Below are 17,433 nucleotides of genomic sequence, written 5' to 3'. Positions count from 1 at the left end.
CAGTGCAGCCTCTTGTTCTAACTGTTCAAAACTGTTCTATAAACTGGTACAGCTGTAACGAATGTACCAGGTGTCTTTTATTTTGATAGCTTTTATTTTTTATTAAGTTTAAAGGACAAGTGCACTTACATTGATCACTTCCATGAAATAAAACGAGAAATTGGAAAAGAGGAAAATAATTTAGAAAATTGTTAAAATAAAATTAGGGAACTGATCACAGATGTATTGTTTCTGTGTGTTTTTACATCTATTGTTGCGTTAATCTGCAGCTATGCTTTTAATGAAGCTGACATGTCATGACAGTCAAGCACCCCCCTGGTGGTCGAGACTGAAGGTTGCAGCACTCTTTATTGGGACTAATCTCAAAAACAATAGAATGTAATGGCTAGGTGTACTGCATCTGTGTTCAAGTGTGTTATTGTTGAAAACAATAAATATGACTTTATAAAACCACTTTTTGTAATATATATCAATCTTTTGATCATCTGCCACAATAATGTAATGAATTTAAATGAAAATACCTCAAGTTGGGCTTTTCTCAGCAATTTTGAGATGAGATTAAAAAAGAGATTAATTAGATTAATTAATTACAGATCATAATTAATTAATCTCTCCATTTTTTTTAATCTCTTGACAGCACTACTTACATGTAGTCTGCTGTTTTTAGGCCAGTTGGATGCACTGCCAAATTCAGGGAAATTACATAGGAGACGTCTTATGGAAGTGAAATCAACATTCAGTTCACGGGCAACAGCTCCAGTAGACACTCATGCAGTCAGCATGCCAATGGCACAGCCCTTCAAACCTTGCGACATCTGTGGCATTGAGTTGTGTGATCACTCTGCACATGTTAGAGTGGCCTTTAATTGTGACCAGCCCAGTACACACCTAATGATATTTAATCGGTTTAATCAGCCTGTGATATGCCATAACTGTCAGGTGGATGGATTATCTTGGAAAAGGAGAAGTGTTCACTAAAATGGATTTAAACGAATTAGCAACCCAAATTTGATTGAAATAAGTCTTTTGTGTGCATAAAAAACTTAAAATTTTTAGTTAAATCTGCAATAAATGGGAGCAAAAACAAAAGGTATATAGGACGTGTGTCTGAAGCTAATTTCCAGCCCTGTACAAACTTAGCAAACTAATGGATACAACACATTTCAGGATGAGAACAGATAACTTTTCAGCTAGTTTTTGTTCAGTGCTTTATATTTGTTGCATTCGTTTTCCTTATGAAACAATGTTTACCTGTGTTAACATTCTGTTCTTATATGAACCTCCTCTACTGCAGCTGTGTAGCAGTTGATTGCCTTAGCAGCTACCCCTAGGCATATGTATTAAATAAAACAAACTTCGAAAGGTTTTCCTCTGTACTAGTGATTCTCAACCAGGGTTACTTGTACAGTAATAGCAATAGCAAAGGACGACTAGTGTATTACTTGTATTTCATAAGCAGGAGGGTTTGCATTTGCAGTATCGAGCAACATGCTGTTTCATGGCTATTTAATGATCCTTAAATAACAGACCACCGTCTGTATAATCAAGAACCATTCAACTCAGTATTGAAGCCCCAAGGACAAATGGGTGTAGAATTATAGAGCTGTCTCATCATAATGAGCGACTCACCACTAACAGCCTTCGATGGAGCTTGACGATATTGGGGACTCGGTTGCTGTTGTTCATTGACTTTTTGTAGGTGAAATAGAGTTTGAAGGCGATGCCAAAGTAACAGAAGATGATGATGATAGTAGGCATGAGGAGGTTGAAGGAGAACATGGTGATGACGAAAGAGAAACCCTCATGTTTCATTTCTCCCCAGGCAAGAGAGCAGGACAGACCAAAAGGCTCCGGGCCGTAACGTCCCCAACCCAGGATGGGTAACATAGCCCAGATCAGAGCATACAGCCAGGTCCAGATGCACAGCATCTTCGTCTTCTTCCAGCTGATTTTCTCATCTGCAGAGGGACAAAGAAAGGTTGGTTGTTCTCTTGTTTTTTTTTGTTGCTTAAGCACACTGTACATTATAGACAGTTTCCCTTTTCAAGGCACTTATGTGGTGCAGCTTACATTATATGCAATTGAGAACAGCTATATTCCTGAATTTCTCAAAAATACATGCAGACTGTAAAGATCAAAGAAAAGTGCCAATATAATAGAGATGAAAACATACTACCGATGTAAGACCTGACTCGCTGTTCAGCCCTATAGAAAACTGTGCACATACTGACAGCAGTTACATGAGGCACTTAAGATTCAACCCAGTTATTATTTTTTGAATGACATAGGTGGCATTTCTTGCAGTGATTGTGCAACCAAAACCGGTTATTTTTTGGCAACACATTTGCAGCATTTCTTGCAGGAAATGTTGCCACCAAAACTGGTTGTTATTTTACAAGACATCGGCAGCATTTTCAGCAGCGATTGTGCAACCACAACCGGTTATTTTTTGGCGAGACATCAGCGGCAGTTCCAGCAGCGATTGTGCAACCAAAACTGGTTATTTTTTGGCAGAACATTGGCAGCATTTCTTGCGGGAAATGTTGCCAACAAAACTGGTTGTTTTTTAGCAAGACTATGGTGACATTTCCAGCAGCGATTTTGCAACCCAAACTATTTGTTTTTGTTAGCGAGACATCAATTGTATTTCCAGCAGCAATTGTGCCACCAAAACCTGTTGTTTTTTAGCGAGACATCAGCTGCATTTCCAGAAGTGGTTGTGCGACCAAAACTGGTTATTTTTTGGTAAGACATTGACAGCATTTCCAGTGGCAAATGTTAGCACCAAAAGTGGTTGTTTTTTTAGCAAGACATCAGCGGTATTTGCATCTCCAGTAGGGATTGTGCCATCAAAGCTGGTTCTTTTTAGCAAGACATACCAGCATTTCCAGCAGCGACTGTGCCTCCCAAACTGGTTGTTTTTTAGCGAGACATTGGCAGCATTTCTAGGCGAGACTGTGGCACCAAAACTGGGTATTTTAAGCCAAAACTTGATCTTTTCCTAACCGTAACTGAGTGTTTATTGTGCGCTCTTTGATAAGATATTCTACATGGTTTAATAATCTGGTGGATAGCATAATGGATGTGAGATGATTTTGCAGGTAAACAGGTTTGTTTGTTTCAACAATAGTATTTTGAAGCCCTTGTGAGCATGAGAGGTTTTTTTTTGATAATAAAACATCCAGCGGGTCTTCATGAGGAGTTGTCCATTAGTTTGTAACATGTTACTGTTTTCTTCTTGTCCCCAGGCTCTGTTTTGCTCTTGAGTGCTAATTATACCTGGTGTACACCCACAGGCATAAGTAGATATCTGCATATGTGGAAATGTGCATATGCATGTGGGTGTACTCTGTATGTGTTTGTGTTGTATATTTATTCAGACCTCCTTGAAAGTCATTCGACCACACACCTCTTACTGTCTTTCACCTGACTCTTCAGAGCTGTTTTGCATAGTGTCATGGTCTGGAAATTGTGCTGATGACAGTTTTATATCTGAAACAGTCACTAAGATGACATTTTATGCGTCTGCAGAGCTCCTCAGTAATTTGCCAGAGTGTGGGCCTTTTTTTCCCTACGTGATAGCACTGTTCAACTTAGATACACCCACCTGATACCACTTTTCGTAGGCCTTTAGTCAAGTGCCTGAACCTCCATGCTGTTAATAACTACGTTCCAACCTGCACTGTCAAAGCAGTCTGTTCATCTCAGGCACAGAGCTGCAATCATGTTTGTCAGTAAGAGAAAGGTTAGCTGTCAGAACAGTATGTTCTGATATATGTTCAAGTGTCAGGGCACAGAGTTAATAAGAGAGCCTGGCTGGAAATATACTCAAGGTGTCATTATCTGGCAGGTAAATATCAGGGTATAGCCAGCGGCTAGTTAGCTTTTCTTAACATGAAGACTGGAAACAAGGGGAAACAGTCTGGCTCTGCTTTAAAGGTCACAGAATTTGCCTACCAGCATCTCTAAAGTTCACCAGTAACACATCATATCTAATTTGTTTGTTCACACAAATAAATAAAAATAAAGTGCAAAAATGCAATTGTGATTTTAGAAAGGGCCACATTGTAACTAACCTTACAAGACAGAGCTGGGCCTAAACTCCTAGACTTTATGCTAAGCTAAGCTAACTGGCTGTTGGCCATAGCCGTATATTTATTGGATGAGAGTGGTATCAATCTGTCCATCTACGACTCAGCTATAAAACGAATATGCGCATTGCTCAAAATGTCAAATTACTGCTTTAAAGAGATACTTTGTCAATTTTCAATCAGCTTTGTGTCATTACAGTGTGGGTAGTTTGTGTAAATGAGCTGCCTCCATCTTAAGTGCCCACTGCTCACTTCGCGCCATCCAGCGCATTTTCTCTGGCTCTTTGGCTTCTGCTCAATCTACAGATTGTGCCTCCTCATATTTGTATGCCAGCTGCCATGGACACAAAGAGTGTAGAAGTACATCAAGAGAGGAAGCTCCCTCTCTTAAACTCAGATTAAAAACAGTAAAACTAGGCAGTGCTGATTAAATATAAACCAAGACTGTTACAGCATCGCCTATGTCTTGCCTAAAATGTTTTCAGAGACATATTTTAGTGATCTTTTAGTAATCATAGATGTTTAATAATAACAACTAGATACCAGAACCCAGGATGGTGCCTGTTCAATCTAGTGGAATTGCTCGCCTGATGTACACAACAAAAAACAGTTTCTACAGTTCCTTGGATTTGGGTTTACTTCCAGGGTATGCAGCCCACTTAATATGCACTGTAGTGTTTCTCATGACAGCTCTGCCCACAAGTTCCTGCTGGGCTCATGGTCTTTACATTGACGATGTCACAGATTTTTAAATCACTTTTCTCGTCTCAAGGAGAGTTCGACTAATATAAAACCTTAATGGATTAAAATTCATAATAGCAATAGAGTTAGCGCTTTTAGCACTTCCGGTTCTCTCGTCTAAAAGTCAATAGGTTTTTTGAATGGGATTTCGGTAAAATGCCTCAAATAAGGTCTGTGGTTAACAAAAGCTTAAGCGAGTTTCAGGTTTTGTTCTATGACATAAAACACGTCAGTAAATACCCTACTTGTAAATTTTGAAGCTTTTACGTGTCGTAAAAAAGGCGGTTGCTAACAAGTTGCTCAATACAACTACAAACCCTGTTGGGGACATTAAACGTTATCACCCTCGAACAGGCGAGAGTGCTGGCAGTCCGCCATTACAGCTTCTTATTTAGCTTAAACAGTCCGATTTCCCCATTATACAATGTTTTTAAAATAAAGCGGCCGAAATCAGTTGAAAGCTTAGTGGCGGTGACGTCAAGAGTCATGCGACCGTGGAGTAGTCATGTAGTCCGTTAAAGCCTAACGTTAGCTTTTTACTTCTGGCGATCGCATTTAAGCTTCAAATGCGGTATGAAAGGTGTTCATATGTGAAGATTATCTCGCTGAACAAAACCTGTAAGTATCATAAACTTGTGTTAGCCACAGAGCTTATTTTCTGACATAATCCAAAACACAATGTAAAAATCACATTCACTTTCTCTTCCAGGAACCAGTGCGATGCTAAACTTCCGGATTTTGACGTCAGCCCTGGCACACTATATAGTGTTTCGATACAAGAAAGTGAAGTATCGATTCTTTTATTACATAACTTATTTTTATTGTGACTAAAAATTAAACTGTGGTAGAACACTAGAATAATAAACTCAGTTGCTTTTTCAGTCCACTAGATAAGTTTTGTTGCAATAAAAATGACTGACATTAGATGAACAGACTGAAACCTTATCAGATCAAACAACGTTTACAAAGTTTTCCTTTGGGGACACGATTTGCAGTTGAAAAACGGCATTAAATCGCAGTGCTTTGCAATATATGTTGTTGAACTACTCAGTACATTGCAAAATCGCAATAGTATCGTATCATGGGGCCTCTGGTGATTCCCACCCCTATAATTGACCTTGATTTCTGTTCGAGATGTCCCATCAACAGTTTTATAGACATCTCTTCTACAGTGGTGGTCTGTGTGGAAAATGCTTTTTGGGCTGCAAGTGACCACTGGGAAAAATTGGAAACGAGCCTGAGCGGCATTCCTGAGGGCCTGGCTATAATATGTGAGTTTGTGAAAAGGAATTGGCCACATACTGTTACCCGTATTGTGACAATGCAGGCCTCAGATCAAACTAGGCAGTGTTGATGAAATATGAACCAAGACTCTGTAACTATGTTGCCTATTTATAACCTAAAATGTTTTTAGAAACATATTTTAGCTCACTGTTTATTTGTAATAGGAGACTGATTGTTGCCAGTCAGCTGCGCCATCCATCCAACCAAGTTTTCTACCTCTTGAGCAAAAGCAAATGTCACAGCCTTTCCCCTGTTTTCTCTGGTCATGTAACACCAGTCTAAAATTATTTGCGTTTTTTTACTGTATGGACAGGACCATCTCCCCAGCAGTTAAATACTTCTTGACATTGAATCATACTTAGCAATAACATCTCATGACAAGGCAGAAACTAAGTCACCCAGAGATGCAGAAGGCTACCACATGTACCTGGAATGCTGTTCAAACAAAGAAGTATAATAATTATATTGATTAATAAGCAAAAACTAATAGAAATATTATTGTTTGAGGTAGTAGTAGAAGAAGTATAAGCAACCAATTCCGGTCTTGCATGTGAAGTAGATTTGGGTTTTTTTAACCTTTCTGAAGTGCAGGTTTTGGGTATATTTTATATACAGTTTTTTACTTTGGTGGCTTTTACTTGATACCACCAGGCATCAGGTTTGGTGGGGTACAATTAAGTTTTAACACTAAAAGGTTTTACCACCTGTGCTTGAATCATCCTTTGCCAAAGGAAGAGTCACCCCTTGAATAATGATAGCATTGTCTCTTGGTCTTAGAGCATGAAAAATAAGGTTAAAAGTTGCTGCATAACATTTGCATCGTCATTATGATCTCCAGATGCTAAATTTGAAAATACCAGGTAGCATTTTATCAGTGTTTCTAAGCCCCGAATTACTCACCAGGTGAGTGCAGATTGAGGGCAACAATGAAGCGCACTATGGCCAGGATAGTCAGATTCATGATGCTGGCGACGCCAAAGAAGAACCCTGCCAGGCTGTAATATAAACAGGTAACATCGCCCCCGATCCAGTGGTGGTTCCAGGCAGAGGCCACGGACAGAGGGTACATGGTGACAGCTGCTCCCAGGTGTGTCACTGCCAGATTCACGCTCAGCAACTCCGGCGGCTTCATCCTTGATGACCTTTTAATTGCCATGATGAGGACCATCAGGTTTCCCACAATGGAGAGAACAGCTGTGACGAGCAGGAGGAGGAAGAGGAGGAGGAGACAGAGATGGTATGAAAAGAGGGGTGCAAAGTAGTTTGAGTGAACAGTGATGGTCAATTCACAAAATGCCTGATTCAGGTGTTGTTCGGTTTTCTTTGCTTGGTAGTGTTATCAGATTCCTGTTCTGTGCTGGGTGATGCTGTTCCTATAGGCAAACCTCAAGGGATAGATAACCAAACCCAAAATAACACAGAGCCTTAGTTTGCTTACTTATATAGAGTGGGTTTGAGGGAGTTTATATGTTTTTCCAAGCACAGTTATGAGCTCATTCTCCCTCATGGGACAGGCTGCTGACAGGCCAGGGGCAGGCGAATGACACAACTTGTTCAGGGACATAAGTCGTCCTCCCCCCTCCACCCAACCCAAGTCCTCTGTTTGTTGTGGACACTCCTTAACTTGATGCATCCAACATAAAACACCTTGTGCTCCTGCGTTGACTGAAAGTCAGGTCAAACAAAGAATCAATACACACTCGCCAAACATAATGAAGTGTGTAAGAAGGGGTAGAGATCATGTGTGTGATGTATGTAAGGGCGAGTGAAAGTGTAAACAAACACAGGGTGGAGGTTGCCTGGGAGCCAAGAGTAGGAGCAAGTACTCAGAAACACTAATGTAACATCTGCTCTGAGGCTTCTGTTACAGGTTTGGATAAAGACCCTCAACTCTGCCGACTGTCAACCTGCAAGAACGGCTGAAGGCTCAGCCAACTGATTACAAATAATATATAGCAATAACTTAGGAATAGTTAGAGACAATACACTTACTATTTTTTTTAAGATGGGGTATGCAGTTTTCTGGAAAAGGCAAAAAAAAAGGGCAGAATTTGACAATACACCCAACTCCTGCAGCTCTCCCCTCTCTGTCCTAAGCCCCTCCCACCAGACGACCACAAGCATATGCAGACACTTCATACAGTAACCCAGCGTTTCCAATACATTGATTTATTTAAAATCTTATGTCATTGTAGAGTTTAGCTCAGCTCCCCATTGCCCCACTCTCTGTCTCTCTGTTTATCAGACAACAAATTAAAGAATTAGCTAGCTAGCCACCTCATGGTCCCTTTGCCCTGCTCCCCACCTCTGTGGACTGCTTCCCAGGAATAAAGAGGGCAACAGCTCCAGAGATGGACCTTCCATCAGTGACTGTAGCGGCTTGAATTTGGCCAGTACAAACACATCAGCCAGGTTTGAGGGGGCTGGTGGCCAGCGGCAGCACCAGGTCTAATCTGTGTGATGGCAGCAACAGAAAGTTTGCTAATCTGGTGGGAAGTCAGGGCTGTCCAGTCCCCTGGAGCCGGTGTTTACACTGGCTGGACTCAGGTTGCTGTGGCCGCTGACTGAGGTCAGTTTCCGGAGCAAGGCTGGCCACTCTCCTCCCAGTGAGGTGGTCTGTGGCAGCAGGAAGTGAGGCGGATGACACACTATGATTTGCGGCTCTAGCTAATATTAGCCACAGAAAGCTTGCCCCGGTTAGCAGAGGGTCAAACTATTGGCACCATTTTTTCTCCATCTCTGAAACACAACTATTGACACTTTTTGTTTCATTCATTATCAGACTCTCTTTTTGATAAATCCATCTTCCATTTTTGGGTTGCTTTGCAGTGTAGGCAGTTGTTGCCAATGCTGGAATAGCGACTTTCCCTGAAGGATTCTCCGCCATTGAATCAGGCTTTTACTGAAGGGACGTGTACACGCATCTGCATTTGTAGAATAGTTAATAGGATCACCCTCTCTCTAAAATGACCTGTGATTTGACAAAGTGTCTGTCACAGGCTAGATTTTCTAAAGCCAGAAAACAGAGCCAAGAGGAGGTTCAGAAGTCTAGTTTTCTCTTGGACCACATGAATTACAATATGCTCAAAGTTTACTATGGGATTTTTGCCTAGTAACAACAAAATAAAAATGCCTCCCAGCTTTAATTGCACTCTCGCCAGGAGTTAGACAAGAAGATTGATACCACTCATGACTGTCTGGCAATTATAAAGCTATAGCCGACTGTATCTTAGCATAGCAAAGGACTGGAAGCAGAGGAAACAGCGAGCCTGGCTCTGTCCAGAGGTAACAAAATCCACCTGCCAGCACCTCTGAAGCTCACTTACCAACATCATGTTATATCTTGTTTAAATGACAAGCAGAGACTCCAGAAAGTTACAGCACATGGCTGAGAAATAGTTCTCTCCTTAACCCCCTTAAAAATACAAGTTGGTATTTTTACGTTATGTACAGATCAAATGAGATATGAGGTGTTAATTAGTGAGCCAGTATGCCTGTTTACTCCTTTGGTCAGAGTCAGGTTGTTTCCCCGTTTCAAGTCTTATGGCTAAAATACATGTGGCACGGACATGACACGTCTCGTAGGCTGAGAGAGACATTAGAAGGCACTCAATGCAGGGCTATTTTATTTTTTACATCTCTAACAGAAATGACTGGAGAGGATGTTATCTCATCAGCCATTGATTAGGTAGAAAGTAGAACAGGTCTCTTGTTGTTTGGAGCAGGAAATTGGTAAATTGCTAACACTACTGCAACTAAAGCTCTCACAGTGAGGGGGCTTGACATCGTCCATCTACCTGACACAGGAAGGTTATGGTGGCATATTAGATATAGATTCGAGAGGGGCAGCCCCAGTGTCTGATACTGAAACTCAGAAGGTGAAGACAGCACAGAGGGAATTGAGTGCCCCTGTTACGTCTTTAAAATTTTATAGGTACTTTTATCTCAGCCCACATGGCGGTCAGTGATGGAGCACAACCCTGGGGACTTAAACCTCTACATTGAACATTTGCTACTGCATTAGCTTTTTCTGCTGGTCACACTGGCACAGTAAAGACTGTACGTTCTAGGACATTTTTTCAATTTAGACTTGACTTTTAACAGTGGATATTATTTTTCCCCCATATCTCTCCCAAGGCTTTCAACCAAACGTGGTTTGGTGTACTGCATGAGTTCATGAAACTCAATACTTTTCTGACGCTACACAAGCAAAAAAGAATTTTCCGAGCTTAATTTTCCAGCACCCATTGAAATGCTTCAAGGGTTTGGTAACTGCCACTATCAGCAAACTGGAATAGCATTTACACTAATTATTGGACTCTGCCATTGTAAAAGTTGAAGGGGAATACCACCTAAATTAAAAATTGCTAAATGTTTTTTCAGTGGCCTGGAAATGTTCAATTAATATTTGTGAACATACTCTCTCTTAAAGCCAGATATCAAAAAGGTGGGTCTCAAACTTGTGATGTCAGTATGACGTCTGGAACATAGAAACAGAATGAATAGAGACAGTAAAAAATAGACATTGAACAGTACAAAAGGTCACTTGACAAGTACAAAGGAAAATGGTGATAGTTATTGGTTGTTATGGTGAAAATCCCCTCTGCTATGGCAAACAACAACCTCCAAGCTAACAATTTACAAGCTGAAAATGGCAAGTTGGGACGAATGTTTGTAAGGCATGTCTGATTTGTTGTTTCGGTGAATTGTTTTAAAGATTTACAATGAATTAAACAACTTGTGAACGCATCTCAGAAAAGCCCAGACTCAGTCTTGCAGGACTCTGGTGCCAGGGGAACTGCCCATTGGTCCGACAGCCCATTGGTTCGACATCCCATTGTTCCGACCATATTAAATCCATTGTTCCGAAGTCCGTTCTGAAATCATCATGTTGCCCTGTGGTTAAGGTCTGGTTAGGTTTAGGCACAAAAACCAATTGGTTAGGGTCAGGAAAAGATCATGGTGTGGGTTAAAATGAAAAAGAAAGTGACAAACACATAAGCTGTGAGCCTGCTCCGCCTCAAGCCTTTCCCAGCTGACCCAGAGCCGGTCGCGGCGCACCATACGCCCGCTGCAAGCCGTTCAGCACCGCGGACAGTCGGACTAATGGGATGTCGAACCAATGGGCTGTCGGACCAATGACATGGACCCGGTGCCAGATGCTGATCTGTTTTCTGACCAGTCCAGCCAAGTTGATTTGCTGCATCTTTTTACCCTGGCAGCGGCATGCGCCTGTAACAGTGACTTCACTAATGTTCCCATCCATTTCACTTCACACCAGCTCCTGTGTTATCTTTATACTTATTTAACGCAATTATGTTATGCTCAGCGAGCCAATCTTCCAGGGTCTCAAGGGGTCTAGTGAGCTCCTCCAGAGCTAAAGTATAGTCATGCTTCACCTCTAGGGCACTGATGATGTTTGCCTTTTTAGTCAGTAAAAGTTAAATCACGATATGACTTTTAATGGTATTTGTACAAATTCACTTTGCTGACTTTCAGCAAACTAAGACTAACTGCCTTGTTGACTCATTGTAAAACACTTAACACACTTTATTCAAACTTGACAGAAACGAAACAAATAAAACCATCCTAGTTAGTCTTGTTTGACATCTAGTTTGCTAGTCCACTTTTCCAACAATCGCCAACTCTGGTTTGATCCAAATAAACCCTGACTTACCAAACAAAGCCCGAGCCTCTCTCATTTACTACCCTGCATTTTTTGAAACATTTGTCGGTCTCCAACTCATTGACTGATTAATTGGCACTGGTAATTTAAAGGAGTGTAGAGTGTTATCAGTACTATCCATCTAAAGCTCAGGTCGCTTTGTTTATGTTTTTGCCGTTTCATTACACAACTGTAGTAAGTATCTCACTATCACTATCCTTGATCATATTTTCAGAGGCTACAAATTACATTCAGTGACAAAATGAGCCAGTAAAGCAAGATATCAGAACAGAAATACAGAGAGTTAATGCTATGGAGACAACAGACCATCTGATCTCGTCACATTGGTGTAAACAGGCAGGTTTTCAAAAAGTTGCAGACTGGTGCAGTCCAAGTCGTTGCAAGTTTCAGTTCGTCTCGTTGCAAATCTTTGGTCTGAACTGGGCTTTAGATGTGAAAAAATGTTGATATTCATGTTGTTTATCCCCACTGTCTCTCTCATCCTCTCAGTGTTTCAACAACCGTGCAATCAATGGCTACAAAAGAAACTAGGAAATAATAGTTAAGGTAACATATTAGAAGTAGAAGTTAGAAGCTTATTTTGTCATTAATGCAAAACCTCACCTTCGAGAGTTCGCAACTTGCCACAAGTCAGACTAATCACATGGAAGTCGATACGAAAGTTAGCCCGCTGTAATGGTTGCAGTGGCAACAGTACACAGATTTGTTTTTCCTAGGATGGTGAAAGCATGACCCACCCTACTCTGCCTTACTGTGCCCATGCTTGGTTTAGCCTGACGTTCTTACCCTAACCAATCTCACTCCTCTTGCCTAAACCAAACCAACTCAACCCACGATGGCAACAAGTATTAGCCAATCATAGGGAGAATTGCCATTCTACGAAAAGAAAATTTGCCAACAGTAAAAAAAGAATGGCCACCACTCTGACCATCCTGCAACATTGATTTGAATAGGCATGTCCGTTCTACTCTCACTCTGTCTTTATTACCCATTTACCCAGAACACTCCCCAGGGTGCTCTCAGTGTCATCTGAAACATCTCTCCCAATTCTTGTCTATGGAGCAGCTCCAGACTTTATACTTGATGATGAAAAAAATATATGTTTTAGCGCTAGTTTTTGGATTTGGGAGAGAATTGTTCATGTTCACAAATATTTTTGGACTGTTAAAGACTACAGGAGTAATGTATCATATTAAAAATGGGCGTAGTTCTCCTTTACATCTTTTTTGCCTAACCTGGGCTCTGTCAATAACAGATGTCAATTGGTGGCGTGAATGAAACACAGTTGTCAATACGCTGAACCTTCACCATCATAGCTCGAGGCTTTTCATGTCTAATAGGAGCCAGCCTGTAGCGCTCACTCTCTGTTGCCTAGCTTCAAGGTGAACCAGTTCAGCCACTGGTTTCATGAGGTGATGAATAATTTCTAAGCACTTTGAACTCTACAGTGCTGGTTTTGTCCTTGTCTCTTGCACTCTTGCCGAGAGGGTAATTTGTCTTTCCAGGTGAAACTGTAAAAGGGGATTGTATTTCTAGATTTACTTGAGAGCTTATAGTCTGTCATTTCAATTAGACAGGCTTTTTACATCATTAGTACCACATTGCTTATTGGAAGGTCATTAAATATGTTTAATTAGCAGGTAAAACTTGAGTTTAAATGTGTGTTTTTGAACCCCCAACACTGAGACAGACTCATTCAGTCTGTAACCTCCTTTGCTGTCATTATCTGCTTTCTCTGAACTGTGCAGGAACAGCTGTGAGACTACTTAAGCACAAAGCCCAGTGACCCAATCACCTTCCAGATCGCTGATAATCAATTTAATGGAAGTGCAGCCGAGCCAATTGCTCTAACCATTTACTGCACAAAATTAAAATATAATCAGTGGGGACACTTCATGTGATTAATACCGTTTAGGTCTAAAAGAAAGGTAGGTCTTATCTCACTGAGGAGTAACCTACAGCGATGCAGACCTTAAAAAGCCTTTGTTATATGCAGTGATAGAGTAAAATTATATTAAATTCAGAACCTGAGACTCTCACCAAAACATTAACGCTGCAATAAGCTTCCCAGGCACCAACCCAAATTAAGTCAAGGAAATCTAATTTCTTTAAGGTTAGCAGTGGTAATTAACAAACATTAATTATGTTTGACAGCAGGCTCCTCCTGGACAGGAAGGCAGACCACACACAGTCAGAATGCACAAGTAAAATCAAGAGTATTAAAGGGGATCTAATATGCTTTACCTTCTCCTCTGTCATATGCGTAGTTTTACAATGTTGGATGTTCATATTATATGTAAAAATGTAAAATAATGATGTAAACGTTTGTAAAAGTAATTCCTGTGAGCAAAAACTTCAGACTATTCTGAATACTCGTTTTTCTACTTTGAAGACAAGCTGAGATCAGCTCATGAGAGATTTCTTAACATGGTCATTTGCTCCAGGCATGCTACTGCAAGTGATTGCATTACATAGCCTGCGTTGCTACAACTAGCTCCATGCTAAATTAAGGGAAACACGTAATCTTGGTAGCTTGGTGTTGCTAATATCGCCCTGATTTTGGATCATATCCCCGCTGGAACATGGCTGGTTTTGTTTGTTTTTTATTGGTGGTTTTTGATGATCGAAAGGGCCGCTATACTCCTTTATATTCATTCCCCAGCTGCAAGATCACAGCTACATGTAGCTTGGTAGCTGATGTTAATTTCTCCCCGATTTTCGATCAGATTCTGGCTGGAACATGTCTGGTTGTAAAGATTTGGGTCTAGAAGCTTTTATTGGTGATTTTTTGTTATGGTAGAAAGCGCCACAATACTCTGTTACAGTTGTTCCCTGGCTGCAAGCTCACTGGTACATGTAGCTACACACTAATATCAGGAAAACATACAATCATGGTATCCAGCGTGGTTAATATTTCACCAGTTTTGGTCCAGATTCCTGCTGAAACATGTCCAGTTGTGAAGATTTTGGTTCAGAAGCTTTTATTGGTGATTTTCTATGATAGAGAGTGCCGCTATACTCCTTTATAGTCATTCCCTGGCTACAAGATCATAGCTACATGTACTGCAGCTACATGCTAACATCAGAGAAACATAATTTTGGTTGATGGTGTTGTTAATTTCTCCCCGATTTTGGATCATATACCTGCTGGAAAATTGGCTGGTTGTGAAGATTTTAGTCTAGAAGCTTTTATATTGGTGATTTTTCATTGTAGAAAGCACCACTATACTCGTTACAGTCCTTTCCCGGCTGCACAGGCTCAGTGCAACATGTAGCTACATGCTAATGTCAGGGAAACATGTCATCTTGGTTGCCAGTGTCTCCCTGGTTTTGGATCAGATTCCTGCTGAAACATGTAAGGTTGTGAAGACTTTGTTTCAGAAGCTTTTATTGGTGAATATTTATTTAGTATAAATTGCTGCTATACTTAGCTCAACTGCTGCGTATAAAATTACCCGCATGATCGGCACTGCTTCTGCACTGTGTGGCCCATATAGCGGGAGCACAAGAGACTTCTGCCAGCCGAGCCTGTTACTTCCAGCGCATTGCTAACTTTAATGAGGATAAAATGATTTAATCGTGTTGCTCTTCTAGACTTTCCAAAAGTTATCGGACCGAATGGATCAAATTCTAATAGTAAACTTAGTTGCAGGGGTTGTGACGATCAAAAAAATTTATCCACTGATTTGCCACTTTCACAATGTGAGTCTATGGGAAAAAGTCTTTTTGGGCCCCATGGCATCAGGTGACAAACTTGGAGGGTGTAACTCCACTTTGTTTGGCCACTACAAAAACTGACTTCAAAGTCTGGTGCACTTCCTGGGTACCTAGCAGAAACAATGAATTGGCGGTCAAGAGCACGGATGCAGAAGACCCACAAACACGAACCAATCAGAGCAGACTGGGCTTTATCAGGAGAGGCACTTGCTAATATGTAGTGTGAACGCAGGTATATTCAGGCAGATAGTATGAGTACACTTAATTGTTTTTTGAACATTAAAGCATGCAAACATGTTCTCGTAGAACTCTAAAAATACAAGTAGACCATAAACTGAAAATGGGTATAATAGGTCCCCTTTAATTAAATCCAAGCATAATCATGAGGTGTGTAAAGAGGGCACAGATCGTCGTAAGTAAGTTATGTCTGTATGGGTGGGTGAAAATGTGTGAGTTTTTAAAAGGCGCAGCTGCCTGGTGAAGCAGTCATAAAACAGTAATTTTACACTCTAAAATAGAAAGATAAAGGAGTCAGATGAGGTTGCTTTCTTCATCCTAATCTTAACAGGGCTCAATAATGGTCAAATGGTACAATATTGACTGGAAAGGGGTCACATGAGAGATGGGTTGAGTGAAGGGAGCAGTGGGGGAGGAGTGGAGGGTAAAGGATGGGAGATTGACACGTAAACAGGTGGGTGTTATCTGTTTATGTGTCAATCTCCCATAGATAGATAGATATAAAATTACACAGATTAAGATTTTACCCCGAACATACATAACCCCATACAAACAGAACAAGATGAGCCCTCAGATGTCAGATATGTGCTGGCACTGCTGTGGAAAGAAAGGATCTTTGATGCATATGTTATGGAATTGTCCAGAAATAAGGAAATTTTGGGAAAGAGTCCAAAAATGTCTAAGCTTAATTGTAAAAAATGATGTAACAATATGCCCCAAAGTGTGTTTATTGGGAGTTAACATGGATGGTGTAGAATCTAGTGTAATACAACAACTGTTGACGTTGGCATTCCTCTGTGAAAAGGATTATACTCATGAATTGGAAAGTACGGAAACCCAACTGCTTTTGTTTGAATAACTGGCTGAAGGACTTTACAGAATTAATTATGATGGAGCGTGCAGCTTCAGTTCTACAGGATATGCATGAACGAGATGACCTAGATGGACTTTGGACACGTATTAAAAAATACTTAAATATAAGAAATGCAATCCAAGAATAAATGTAAATGATAAAGCCAGTATAGGAATATGAATTTTAGTTTAAGTCAAACCCTCTCCGGGTGATGTTGGCACAATGATTACTTAAGTAAGTTTGTTGCTTATTGTTCATGTTTATGTCAGTACTCTGTAACTCCTGGCAAATGTGTTTGTAGTGTGTATATATGTTGTATCTATTGTCTTTATTGTCTTTGTTATATGTTGTAAAAATTAAAAAATGTAAAAAAAAACAACAACTGATGGGTGTTATGCACATCGCCTCCGCCTGTCGAACTCCTTTCACTGACTCTTCAGCTTAAAGCAACCAATTTAATTTCTCTGAAATTAAACTGAATCTATACAAATACATAAATGTTTTAAAGCAATAAAAATAAAGAAATATCTTGATCTTGTTGGAAAGACTCTTTGGAGTGTTAAATCTCCACAGCTTTACATCTCCTTTTGTTTCTGAACAGTCAAGCTGTACAGTGGTGTGAAAAAGTGCTTGCCCCCTTCCTGATTTCTTACTTTTTTGCATGTTTTCCGCACTTAAATGTTTCAGATCATCAAACAAATTTAAACATTAGTCAAAGATAACACAAGTAAACACAAAATGCAGTTTTTAAATGAAGGGTTTTATTAATGAGGAAGAAAAAAATCCAAAGCTACATGGCCCTGTGTGAAAAAGTGTTTGCCCCC

The 17,433-nt window shown here is 40.4% G+C and overlaps 1 protein-coding gene across 1 annotated transcript in view; it reads right to left on the bottom strand.

Annotated features, from left to right (window-relative positions):
- The window catches only part of opn8b (opsin 8, group member b), a 30,110-nt gene that overhangs the window by 4,560 nt on the left and 8,117 nt on the right, over positions 1–17,433 (bottom strand). The window contains exons 2-3 of the mRNA XM_050058696.1: positions 7,017–7,310; positions 1,630–1,958 (exon numbers count right to left, since the gene is read on the bottom strand). Coding sequence (XP_049914653.1) covers positions 1,630–1,958; positions 7,017–7,310 — 623 coding nt within the window. The remainder of the gene's footprint in view (positions 1–1,629; positions 1,959–7,016; positions 7,311–17,433) is intronic.

This window comes from Epinephelus moara, chromosome 12 (genome assembly GCF_006386435.1).
Source record: "Epinephelus moara isolate mb chromosome 12, YSFRI_EMoa_1.0, whole genome shotgun sequence".
Taxonomy (NCBI): domain Eukaryota; kingdom Metazoa; phylum Chordata; class Actinopteri; order Perciformes; family Serranidae; genus Epinephelus; species Epinephelus moara.
This window is presented reverse-complemented; position numbering and strand designations above follow the sequence as displayed.